The sequence below is a fragment of the Agelaius phoeniceus genome, chromosome 8 (genome assembly GCF_051311805.1).
Source record: "Agelaius phoeniceus isolate bAgePho1 chromosome 8, bAgePho1.hap1, whole genome shotgun sequence".
NCBI lineage: Eukaryota > Metazoa > Chordata > Aves > Passeriformes > Icteridae > Agelaius > Agelaius phoeniceus.
The window spans coordinates 28,774,572-28,786,362 of record NC_135272.1 but is presented as its reverse complement, the minus strand read 5'-3'; the positions used below and the strand labels follow the sequence as shown (position 1 = coordinate 28,786,362).

Here is an 11,791-nt window from a genome sequence, read left to right as displayed (position 1 = left end):
CCAGATTTTTCTGTTGCACAGCCTGTTTTGACGAAATAAAGGAAAGTGGAAGAAAAGTGCAAGGACAAGGCAACAATTATAAATAACAGGAAGCAGGAAATGAAAGAATGAAGGGGGAGGAATCACTGCTGAGTTTGATTTATTTTTATGAAGACCCTGGCAATCATATCCATTTGAAAATCCACAGTCTTCAAGCAAAAGAAGATGCTTGAATTATGTAAATCTCACATACGAAAACTTTAACATACCTCAGCCTCCAGTAATGTAATAGGGGAGCAAAAGAGAAAAGGTAAAGAAGACTAAAACATTTTGTCATCAAAAAGCAGTGGTTATCCAAACATAGAGTAATAGCCTGCTAATTTCAAAAAATATGCAGAGAAGAGGTAATTTTGACCTAGAAATAGAATCTTCACTTGATTCAAACAAGGAAAGATAATATGTGTATTTTATATTTAATGACATGCAGTTGTTTTCATTAAAATAATTGTGCACCAGCTACTGGTGCATAAATGCCCCATGGAACTTGTCATATTAAATTAAATTGTCCCCACATGGCCAGGTCTCACTCTGACTGTGCCTCTGGTAGTGCCATGTGTATGTAGGAGGTTTGGTACAGTCAGGACTCAGTGGGCTTTTGGCACATGCAGTGATGAACTCCACAGGGCATGTGTAGGGTGTGCCAATGAGCTGGCTTTTGAGGGCATGCAGGGACTACCTCTGCTGTGTGCTCCAGGGGCATGCCCAGTGTTGCCAAATCCATTACTATTCCAGCTAAGTTTATCTTATTCTGGAAATCTTTGATACTCTTATACAAAACCATTCTCAAATGCATGGAAACTCAAATGTGTGGTAATGTTCTGAAACAGGTCCAGTTTCTTTGCCTTTCTTTTTACACACAGCAGGGCATTTGTTTTGCACATCAGGGGCACATTCCCAACTAAGATACATGGGAGATACTGTGATCAAAATGATGGATGTGAAAGCTAGTTTGGCTCCCAGTTTGGGTAGTTTCACTGCTCTGGCACTGCAGGGCCTGCCAGCTCCTCTTTGTTGAAAGATGAAGTACTTATTGTGTCCCTGTCTGAGTGGATGGGTGCAGAGAGGCCTGCGCTGGGCTCTGATGCTCCATGCTAATCAGGTACAAGCTGATCCTGTCTGGCAGCTATTTTAGCAGAACACAAGAGCACAATTACACTGCTGTGGGGAGAGAACTCCATCCTTCCAGCACCTGTGGGGGTAGACATGCCCTTTCTTTCCTGGAAAACACAATTGTTTTCATCTAAGTAGCATCCTACATCTAAAGGTTGAGAAAGACTACAGAAACCCAGGTGCTCGCTGAACAAGGAGTGGCCTCGACAACTTATTATTCCAAAACCCCCAAAAACTGACGTCTGGAAAGACAAGCTCAGAAATTAATCAAAAGTAATGAGGCCACAGACATATGAATGGAAAGGCAATGCTTACAGCACAAACCTGGAACAGCCTGCAGAGCATAGTGGGTATATTGTGCATCTGAAAGTAAGAGAAATGAACATAACAAGCATTAAAGGAGTCAGAAACCATGAGAAAGTCATTACTGCTTTGTCCATTGGTAAACATGCTGGAGTTGCAGTGGGACAACATTGTTCTGGATGTTTTGATTAGGACTGCCTGACCTTTCAGGGGTTAATCTGTTCACAGGTTCATTGTCCTGAGGTGATGGGGAAGTACATACATGTCTCAACATATAGACCTCAATTCTCATGAGAACACTGATGTTAAGAAAGTAAACTTCTTCCTGTAAAAGATTAAGCTATCTATAGCAATAGAAGTAGATAAGTTAGTTGCATGAAAGTGAGTGCAGATTTTTTCCTGAGTCCATATATGCATGTTATTTGCTTTCATTATTTAAGGATTAATTTCACCTGATCCCAAAATGAGTCACCTCTGGGTGAACCACCACATGAGTATGGTCACCCAGCAACACTACACAGTGATCTTGATTATAAACATTTAAAGTTTGTTAATCCTTTGTGGTTTTCTACTCATTACAATTTATAATCAAGTTTTAACAGGTATAAGAAACAAAACTGTAAACTGCAAACCAGATGAGTAAAAATCAGTTGGTGACCACATTTATCACTTTTGACAGAAGCAAGCATTTTTGTCCTTGATATGGCAAAATGGCTTTCAGTATTCATTATTTAATAAAGCTTTCACATTTAAATTCAGAATTTGGCCCTTAAAAAGTACCAAACTGCTTCTTCACTCTTGGATTCAAAGATGGTGCTCATGGCGGAATCACTGAGGTTACACGTTCCTCAGGAGCAGCTTCACTACTGAATGATGCAAAACTCCCTGAAGTAACTGTATCTTCCAAGGGCTTCCATCCTACCACTGAAGCTCAACGGTTGCACTTTAAACTTAGTTTTCATCTTTCTTTTGCTGACTTGCATGACTGGGATCGGTGTTCCCATTGATGGAGAAGAATCAATGAAAGCCTTGGGAACGAGTATCAGGGAGAGGGGGCAGTGGGTAGTACAGAGCGAGAGGATGGAGATCTGTCACCGCACCTCTGTAACACTGCGAACACACATTGCTCTGCTTGTGAGCGGTTCCGTTTTACTTCTGTCAATGGCCAATACTTAATTCACATGAATGGCATGCCAGTCGCCCCTTACTCTCTCTCAAAGTCCTGCGTACCCTCTGAGGACTTCAAATAATCATAGCTAGGTCAATTAAGGCAGTAAAAATGCCATCGCTTCGTGCACCAAGGCCATCAATCGTTTATAACCGCGGCATTGGATATTTCCACGGCACTTCCCGGGGCTCTCTCCAGGGAATGATCTGCGTTCACTCGCACCCCGATAGCCCCGGATCTGCCAAGTCATGCTGCCCTTGCAGGCGCTGCCGCCCTCCCCTCCCCGCCGCGTCCGCTCGCGAGATCCGCGCTGCTATAAAGGGGGCGGCGCGGCGGGGCTGCGGCACTCCGGGCCGAGCTGAGCCGAGCCGCTGCTATTGCGTCTGCGGGACCGGGTCTGCGCTCCGAGTGAGTGTGCGGGGCCGCGGGGCTGCTGGGGGCTTTGCACAGTGTTTGGTTTTTTTGTTTTTTGGGTTTTTTTTTTTTACATTTCATTTTATTTTTATGTGGGTTTTGTTACTGTTTTGGGTGGGTTTTTTGTTCGTTTTCCCCTCCCCCTCTGCGCAGATGCGCCCTTGAGCGAGGCGCGTAGGGCGAGCCCTTTCTCCCCGCGTCCCGCTCCCGAGGAATCGCGCTGCGCTGCTGCGGCTGCCCCCAGCAGCGGCTCAGTTTTCCCTGGTGTTGGTTTGGCCTTTTTTTGGCGGGCAGAGCGAGCAGATAAGTCCTTCCAACGCTCGGGCCTTTATCAGCGCTGCGCGGGGAGGAGCCGCGGGGAGGGCCCGCGCGGGGAGCGCTCAGAGCGCCTGCAGGGAGCCGAGCGGCTCCTTCCCCCGACAAGCGAGGCTGCATCTCGCTTCTAAGCCTTAAAAAAACCCAAACCCGAGCGCTGGCTCGGGGACATGCAGGGGGCGGCTTCCCCTGTCCCAGAGCGGTGTAGGGGCGATGTGGGCGGGGGAAGGCTCGGAGGTCGGCTCGGAGCCCCTTGGGCGCCACGCGTGCCGCGGTCCGTGCGCGATGCCCGCGGTTCGGTACCGCACCCCGACCGCGGCTGCGGTGGCCTGACCGCATTTTTGTGACGGTCTGAAGGTGGGAGTGGAAGGTTGATGGTGCATTTTGAAACGGCCTTTCGCTTTTGTTCAAGCCACCCTAAAGGTATGAAATAGCTCGTTCAAGAGAGCAGGCCTGGCTCATTATAATTGCAGTTTAAAGATAATTGAGGCCGTCGGCGGCTATGAGCAACAAAGATACTCTGGCCGGATTCGAGTGTATTTGATTTAAGGTGCTCATTGTACTTTCCTCCGGAATGAAAGGAAGTAACAATGATTCTGTGGTCTGCTCCTCTGCGCGTTAGGAAATGCTGTGGCTAAAAATCCGAGCAGAACACGCGCTGACCCCACAAGGAGTAGCAGAAGGGTTGGCAGGTCACAGCGGGTGCTCTGAGGAAAGCACATGGTTCTCTTGAAGTGTGAGGCAACCGAGGTCTCCTGCAAATACTAAAAAGATTTTAGTGTTACCAGAGAAAGGGGCAGTAACTTGTAATTTAGAAAGGGGAAGTATCAAAGAGCAGTCTGACCTTGAATACCTAGTGAAGTACTCCAGAGGATTGCTGATGGAACAAATATAGAAGGACTGGCATAGTACTGAGCAAAAGGATGACCTTGAGCTTGGATAACAGAAAATAATGTAATTCAGTGATAAAAATGTGGGTCATGCAGTCCAGGCCGAGCATCTCTTGCTTATAAGATAAAACTTGCTAGTTGGAGGCATCTCAGGTAAATACTGTGCAGTTGCTGGTCCCCTCTCCCTCTTGCAGAATTGCACTTTGGGAACCACAGCTGCATTTGTGGGTATGGGATTCTTGATGTCCTCCTGCCAGGTGGCTTCACTGCATCCTACAAATGATCTCTAGTCCTGGCCACCACATTCTCTCCCAGTCTGTTGCAGTTAAAGACTAAAAACCCTTGAATGAACATGGCGATAAGGAGCTTTGTTGCACAGTTAGAAATGCCGAATGTGTGGGCACTTCTGAAAATTAAAACTGAGAGGTGGATCATTGCTGTCAGGGTTTGTGAGAGAAACTTCCAAAAGCAAAACCATTGCTAAAAAGGTTAGGTGTGGGTTCAAAGCTAAGTATTTGACTTGTGGGCTAGTTCTCCAGGAAAAAAGTGGCTGGCAAGGGGGAGGGAGCCAAGAAATGAGGTGCTCTCAACCTTTTTTAGAACAGACTTGGTGCCTTGCAGGCACAACTTGGAACAATCCTTGGCTCTTGGCTTTCCTTAGCAACATGAGACTCATGCTAACCTTAGAGGTGTTTTTTATCTCTGAGGCAACCAGTGCTGCAGTGTGTAGAACAAAGTGAAATAACTTGTAAGAATATTTTGTGATCTGCAGAAATTAGGTTTGTAGAGTTGCCTGTTTGAAAGATTATGCTCTGGAAGTCTAAGGAGTTATTCTGCACTCCCAGACCGAGCAGTAATACTGCACAGGATGAATTACAGATGACAAGCTTTTGGGGCAGACAGCCAGAAAGGAGCATGCTCTTGTCCTTGTGTACCCTTTTATTCTTTTTCAATAGACTTAAAGGGGAAGCAACCTGGCTGTACTGATTTAGACTTGGTGAAATTGTAATTAACATAGAATGTGATTTCCATGTGTGCCAAGAGTCTTTCTGGTTGCAAATAGAAAAGAGTTGAATTGTTCAAAAGGGTAAAGTGTAGTTATGCAGAGCAATATTCCCTGGGGATTAACAGAAGTTACTTTCTTTCAGAATGAACAGGAAGCTCAAGTTTGAGGCCTTAAGTTCCCTTGTAAAATTGAACAAAGCTCTTCTTATTGAAAGGTCTAAAAACCAGACTTTCTACTCCACCATGGTGATATGGTTTTCTGAGTACTAGTAAAGCTCTAGGCTAGCAATTTCCCAGACTCTGAGCTGTTAATGGTTAGATAACCATTACTGCATCTTTAGGAGGCCATGAGCCATATATTTTGAAGTGCTGGCAGTCTCTATAGTGGCTCAACTACCCAGGTGATAAAACTCATTTAACACTTAAGCCTTGCTGCAAGACCGAGTGCTGATAAATGTCTTTGGTGTTTAATCTAGATTGATAAAATGCTTTGAATAAATCCTTACTTCCAGGTGCAAATGTACTACCATCTAAACTGTATTGGTGTTCACTCCTGTCTAGGTTAAATCAAGATGTCTTCAGGAAAGGCTTTCATTGGAAAACCAGCTCCTGACTTTACTGCCACGGCTGTAATGCCAGATGGACAATTCAAAGACATCAAACTCTCTGACTACAAAGGTAATTTCATGTACTTCTCTAATTACACAGATAGGCTGGTCATAGGAAGGACTGGAGGTATCTGAATGCGCATCTTGGTTTGGCTTTGAAATTATAGTGACCACTTCTTGGCAGAGGACTGAAGATCAGAACTTGTGCAGTGGTGGCTGCAGTATGCTTAGAAGGCTGTCAGCAGCATGACTGAGTGTCCCAGCTGTGATAACTGTTACCAGTGAGCATAAAAGTCCTCTGAACTGTTACCTTGCTTCAGGCTCGTTGCCCTGAGTCATAGTGAGGCTGATGTAATGTTTCCAAACTGTGGAACAGCAGCATCTTCTGTCTCACCTTTGTCGATGGAAAGTAAATTCTTTCATCTAACCCACAAAGTCCCTTTCTCTAGAGTGCTGGCAATATGTTTGCTTTGTCAAACAAAACCTTCACTGAAAGCAAAGGGAAAGCCTGAAGTAATCAAGTACTCAGGTTGATGGCTTTAGAAATACAATTCTAATGATGCTGCAGGCTACATCAGGGTGATGAGTCAGTATAAACTACTCACCTATTAAAATGTCTCCTTGGCTGGTAGCCTTTCAGGTCTGTGGCATTTCCCTGTTAGGGGTTTTCTGGTGTAGCACATCCAGAGCTGTACTTGGGGCAGGCCTATGGGAGTAGACCCAAGAGACAAGCATTCCCTGTTAAATTTGACAGTCTGGGTTTGGGGAGTTCAGTTGGGTGGGGTTTTAAGGTGGTTGTTTAGGATTTTTCCTCTATTTTGGTGGGGTTTGTTTGTTTGTTTTTTTCTTAAAAACCTAACAGATTAACTGCTTGTACTGCTTTTCTAGGAAAATATGTTGTGTTCTTCTTCTACCCCCTGGACTTCACTTTTGTCTGTCCAACTGAAATCATTGCCTACAGTGACAGAGCTGATGAATTCAAGAAAATCAACTGTGAAGTGATTGGAGCTTCTGTTGACTCTCACTTCTGTCACCTTGCCTGGTAAGAATCGGCCTTTTAACCCAACAAATTGTTCTGCCTGGCCTCAGTTCTTGCAGGAACTGAGTCCTGAGTGTATTCAAAGGCACTTGGTAAGTATTGGTAGTGCCAGGTGCTGCTGAACAGAGCTGAGCATACTGGGCATCTGTTCTTTTGTTGCTGCATGGCAGATTGAGTGTGATATTGCAGAAAGGATCTGTTTCTGTTGTACCTTGAGCCCTCATTCTGAGCTGCCCATGTTTTTAACGTGTAAACTTTCCTTCTTTTAGGGTCAACACTCCTAAGAAGCAGGGAGGTTTGGGCACTATGAAAATCCCCCTGGTTTCTGACACAAAACGTGCCATTGCCAAAGACTATGGAGTGCTGAAGGAGGATGAAGGTATTGCATACAGGTAATGTGCCAGAGGTGAAAGAGCTGATAAAGTTATGTTGCAATCCATGGACATGAACACAGAGCTTGTGTACACTTGAACACCTGCAGCCAGCTGAAGCTATTGGCTGTTGTAGGTGTGAGCTCCTGCAGGCTGTCAGACACTTCTGCAAGGGGAGATGGTCCCTGGTTCTCTGTGGTGCTTAGGTTTCCTGTGCTTTTAAGTTAAATTCCCTTTGACTGCCTGCTGCTCAATGCAGGAGACTCATGCAGGTGAGCTGCAAACAGTGATAATGCAAGACCTGCATACTCATGAACATGATTACAGGTATTTAATCTAGTGATCAAAGTGCAGATTAATTAAACCCCAAGTCTTTAGTCTGCTCTTCATAAAAGTTGCCGAGGGAGCTGAGCTTCTGCTAACTCCTAACCTGATGTTGGAGGACTGATGAGCTGTTGTTCGTTGTCTTTTTGAGAACAGTGTGTAGTGAGGTTTTTTTTAATGTGAGAATGTCTCTCCTTGAGTTTTTCCCTTGGGTTTCTCTTCCTTTTTTTTCCCTACTAGTATCTTCCTTGAGTAGTATCTTCCTGTGTCAGTGCTTTGACTTGCCTCCTGGCCCTCCTAGTTCCTGTTGGGTTTACAGCTGCTACTGTTTCATTGCTGTGCCTGCACCAAGGTGTTAGTTGCTAGGAAAAGGTCACAGTAAATGGTACAAACAGTGCCATAATCAAATAGTGAACCTGAGGTTTTGAAACCCATGTCAGTCTAATCAGCCTTTCAAAAGCTGTGCTTAATTTCAGGGCTGGTTTTTGTTTGTTTTTAGGGGTCTGTTCATAATTGATGAGAAGGGGATCTTGAGGCAGATTACAATCAATGATCTTCCTGTTGGCCGCTCTGTTGATGAAACCCTCAGACTTGTCCAGGCCTTCCAGTTTACAGATAAACATGGAGAAGGTAAGAGAGCTTTTCAATTTCATGTTTTCTCTAAAGAGCAGTATTAACTAGGCAGATTAAATCAAGGGTCACTGAAAGGTACAAAGTACATGTATCAATCTGTGCACTGCAGGTAATTGTGACTGTTGAAGTGCAGCTGGTTCTGTAAATCTGCTTGTTGAAGGACACCATAATGCTTTATCCTATTCCAATTATTTATCCCTTGAGTACTTGCTCATGCTGAGATTTCACCTAAATCAATTTGGTGATAGATGTCTTGTCCAGCACATAGAAGTTGCCTCTTTCAATTAGACACAGAACATACTTGAGACAGAAATTAAGAACATGTAGTAACTTAGCCTGTAAGAGTAAGCTTGATTTAGATTCTGCTCTCAGATTTGGTAATGTAGTGTTTTATGCAGCCTGTTAGACAAACTACTTAAATTCCTGAAAGTCTACTGATCTTTCTGTCAATATATAGTGAGGGTAAAATGGATGAGAGTCTCTGTCCCATAGTTCAGGCAGAATAAGGTGTTTGATACTGCTAGCTTTTCTGCAAGTGTGAAAGAAAAAAAGGACACCGCGGATAAAAAGTTAGAACCAAGTTAGAGAAATTCAAAATTGCTAAGCAGGTGTTAGTAGTCTTCAGTTGTCATTAACTGATGACATGTGTTGCTGCTGGTCATACTCACTGTGCTTCAGAAGTGGTAAATCAGTGGCAGGTTTTATTAAAATGAGCTGCTCTCGTGACTGTGGCATATAAATATATGTTAGTGAGGAGACATATCAAGCATTTGATGATGGAGGGGTCACATGTCATGCAAATTAAGTCTTTAGGGGTTTACTGTACTTTTGAGTAGTCAAAACCTGGCAAAAGGTTTTCCTTTAGAACTTTAGGACTGCAGTCACATCTAAATCAGGACAGACCAGAGTAAGATGTGTAGCAACACTCAGAAGCTGAGCATCCTGTGGCTAAAATTGCCAGTCCTGAGTGGAGCTAGCATCCAGCATTCCATGACAGTAAAGAAGGAATACTGTTCAAAAAATGCTGCTCAAGGAGCTGCTAGAAGTTTGAGACCATATAACCTCTTCATCATATGGTGGCTTTTTGATAGCCATGTAGGGGAACCAGTGACAGTTGAACGCTTTTTCCCCTGCCCCATTCAGCTGCAGGGCTGGACCAGAGTGGATTAAAGATAAGGGGAATACAGACTTGACTGGATCCAAGGAGATAAGTGAAGTGTGGTGTTAGAGCCTTTCTGACCTGGCTGCTGGAGTTGGTGTTACCTTTGCTATCAAACTTCCCAGAAGCTTTTAAGTGGGGCTGGGAGAGGTGCTTGTGTAAAGGGCCCACTGTGCCTGGGCAGAAACCTGGTCTGGGTGTTACTGCCCAGTAAAGAAATACAAACAAGCAAAACAAAGCATCATCTGACATTGAATGCACTGCCTGTATGTTGCAAAGATCTGTACATGTTCTGAGTTGCTACTTTGCTTTAATGTTTTGTAAAACATGTTCTGCAGGAACTGCTGGTAAGACTTAAACATTCTTATCATTTCAGTGTGCCCTGCTGGCTGGAAGCCTGGGAGTGACACAATCAAGCCTGATGTTCAGAAAAGTAAAGAGTATTTCGCCAAGCAGAAATAAACATTCAGCCTGAGTGGAAACTAGTATGCCTTACGTAAAGAGCAAGTATCAGTTACTGAACTTTGATTAAGTCATTGCATCTGAGTCAAGGGATCATGTTATAGTTCTAAACAGTAACTTTTTTACTTGAAGGAAAGTTTGTCCTGTTGACAGTACCTTCATAGCAAATCCTAACGATCAGTATCTGTACATCAAGCCCTGTTGACCTTAGTGACAATGCCGTGTCTGTGGTTAGCCATGTGTTACATAGAGCAGTGCTATCCTTTTGTAACTCTATTAAACTTGTGAAAAGAGCACACTGTCTACTGTTCTTGTATGTAGTCATCAGGAGACCTGGGAGCAGTGCAGGCTGCACTTCTGAAAGCTTTCTGTAGATGTCTTGAGTCATAAAGGCCTTTTACTACAGCTCCGTTAGAATGGAGAGAAAAAGACTTGGTTTGCATGTTGAAGTAATAAAGTACTCCTCACGCTCTTCATGACTTGGCTGGATGGAGGATCAGGCTGTCAGGCTTAAACTCTGGGCACATTCATCCACAGTCTTTCCTATTACATGTCATGGGGGTGATAATACACCAGTTATCCATTAGATTGTAGTCATATGATCTGGATCAAAAGGGTGACATTATAAAATCCGGTATTCAGGTGTGCTCAGCCTTGTCTTTAATCTTTGTATTTCAAGTGATTATGTAAAACTCAGAGCACATGACTGGCCCTAAGTTATACCAAAGCTGTGACTGCTGTGTATCTTCATAGTTCAGTGTGGCTTGTGATAGGGCTAAACTTCAAAGCTGAGGACTTGGGTAATGAGCTCTTGCCTAACAATGTAAGGGAGTTAGAGCCCTGTGATCTTCATGTACCTGTGAAGATTAAATTCTTACTGGACCTTGTAACCATCTTCAGCTCAGGTTGTAAACAAGTTCTGTCCTGCTTAAAGCCAGCAACACCGAAGATGAGGCCCAGGGCTACTTATGTCACTCAGAAGTGAAAGTTGTATGCCTTGAGTAATAAACTTGTTTTGTACAGCTGCAAAACGTATGTGGCAGAAGCCTTGGTACCAAATACTTCAATATCTACTAAAGTAGCTAATCCCCATGAGCATATGGGAAAGCAATGTTTAGCTGGATCACTTCTGCTTAATTTTTAAAAAATCCAAAGTCTCAAGATAACACATGAGGCCAGCTTCCCAGGAAAGCATTGATAAGTAACGGGCATTTATATGGTTCAAAGTAAAATGAATATAAATGAGCATGGCTGAGTAAGAAGTTAACCAAACTTTCTTTTCTAGCAAGTGAAAAGGAGTAAAACTATGGCTAAGCTAATGTAAAACTTACCTTAGTTGTTAGATTAGCCTTGAAATGTAAAATTAATTACAGTAGTTACCTGGAGGGCTCTATGTCCCCAAGTGCCATATCTACATAGCTTTTTTAATACTTCCTGGATAATAATTGTAATGCTTCCCTGGGCAGCTTGTTTCAATGCCCAACCACCCTTTCAGTGAACAAATCTTTGCTTGTATCAAAGCCAAACCTGGTGCAAATTGCATTTCCTCTTGTCTCATTGCTCATTAGCTGGGAGAAGAGACCAAACCCACCTTACTTCAAATCCTTTTAGGCAGTTGTACAGTGATTTTGTAGCTGCTTGGTCACCTGTCCCTGGACATAGAGGATACAGGAGTTCTCTGATGTTCTGCTCCTGAAGCTGTCTCCACAAAGGGAATCTTCATGTGCCTATCCCAGGCCCTGGGAGGAAGGTGAGGGTCTGAGGGTGGTTCTGACCCCAGCAGCTACTGTGGCTCCTGTCAGGAGAGGTCAGAGCTGCCCTGCAGCATATCTGGGCATAGGAGTGTCCTGTAGAAACACCCCTTGTGCTCATTTCTTCATCCCACTCCTCTGGTGTGAGGAGTTTCCTTCACATGCTGTAATTTCCTGTGTGTCCTGCCCACCTTGAGCTC

General features: G+C 44.0%; 1 protein-coding gene across 1 annotated transcript; it reads left to right on the top strand.

Moving 5' to 3' along the window:
• Positions 1 to 2,878: 2,878 nt before the first annotated feature.
• On the top strand, positions 2,879 to 10,136 carry PRDX1 (peroxiredoxin 1). The gene is made up of 6 exons (XM_054638755.2): positions 2,879 to 3,028; positions 5,806 to 5,922; positions 6,741 to 6,894; positions 7,161 to 7,283; positions 8,086 to 8,216; positions 9,755 to 10,136. The coding sequence occupies exons 2-6, from the start codon at positions 5,817 to 5,819 to the stop codon at positions 9,838 to 9,840; spliced, it is 600 nt and encodes a 199-aa protein (XP_054494730.1). The 5' UTR covers positions 2,879 to 3,028; positions 5,806 to 5,816; the 3' UTR covers positions 9,841 to 10,136.
• Positions 10,137 to 11,791: the final 1,655 nt, after the last annotated feature.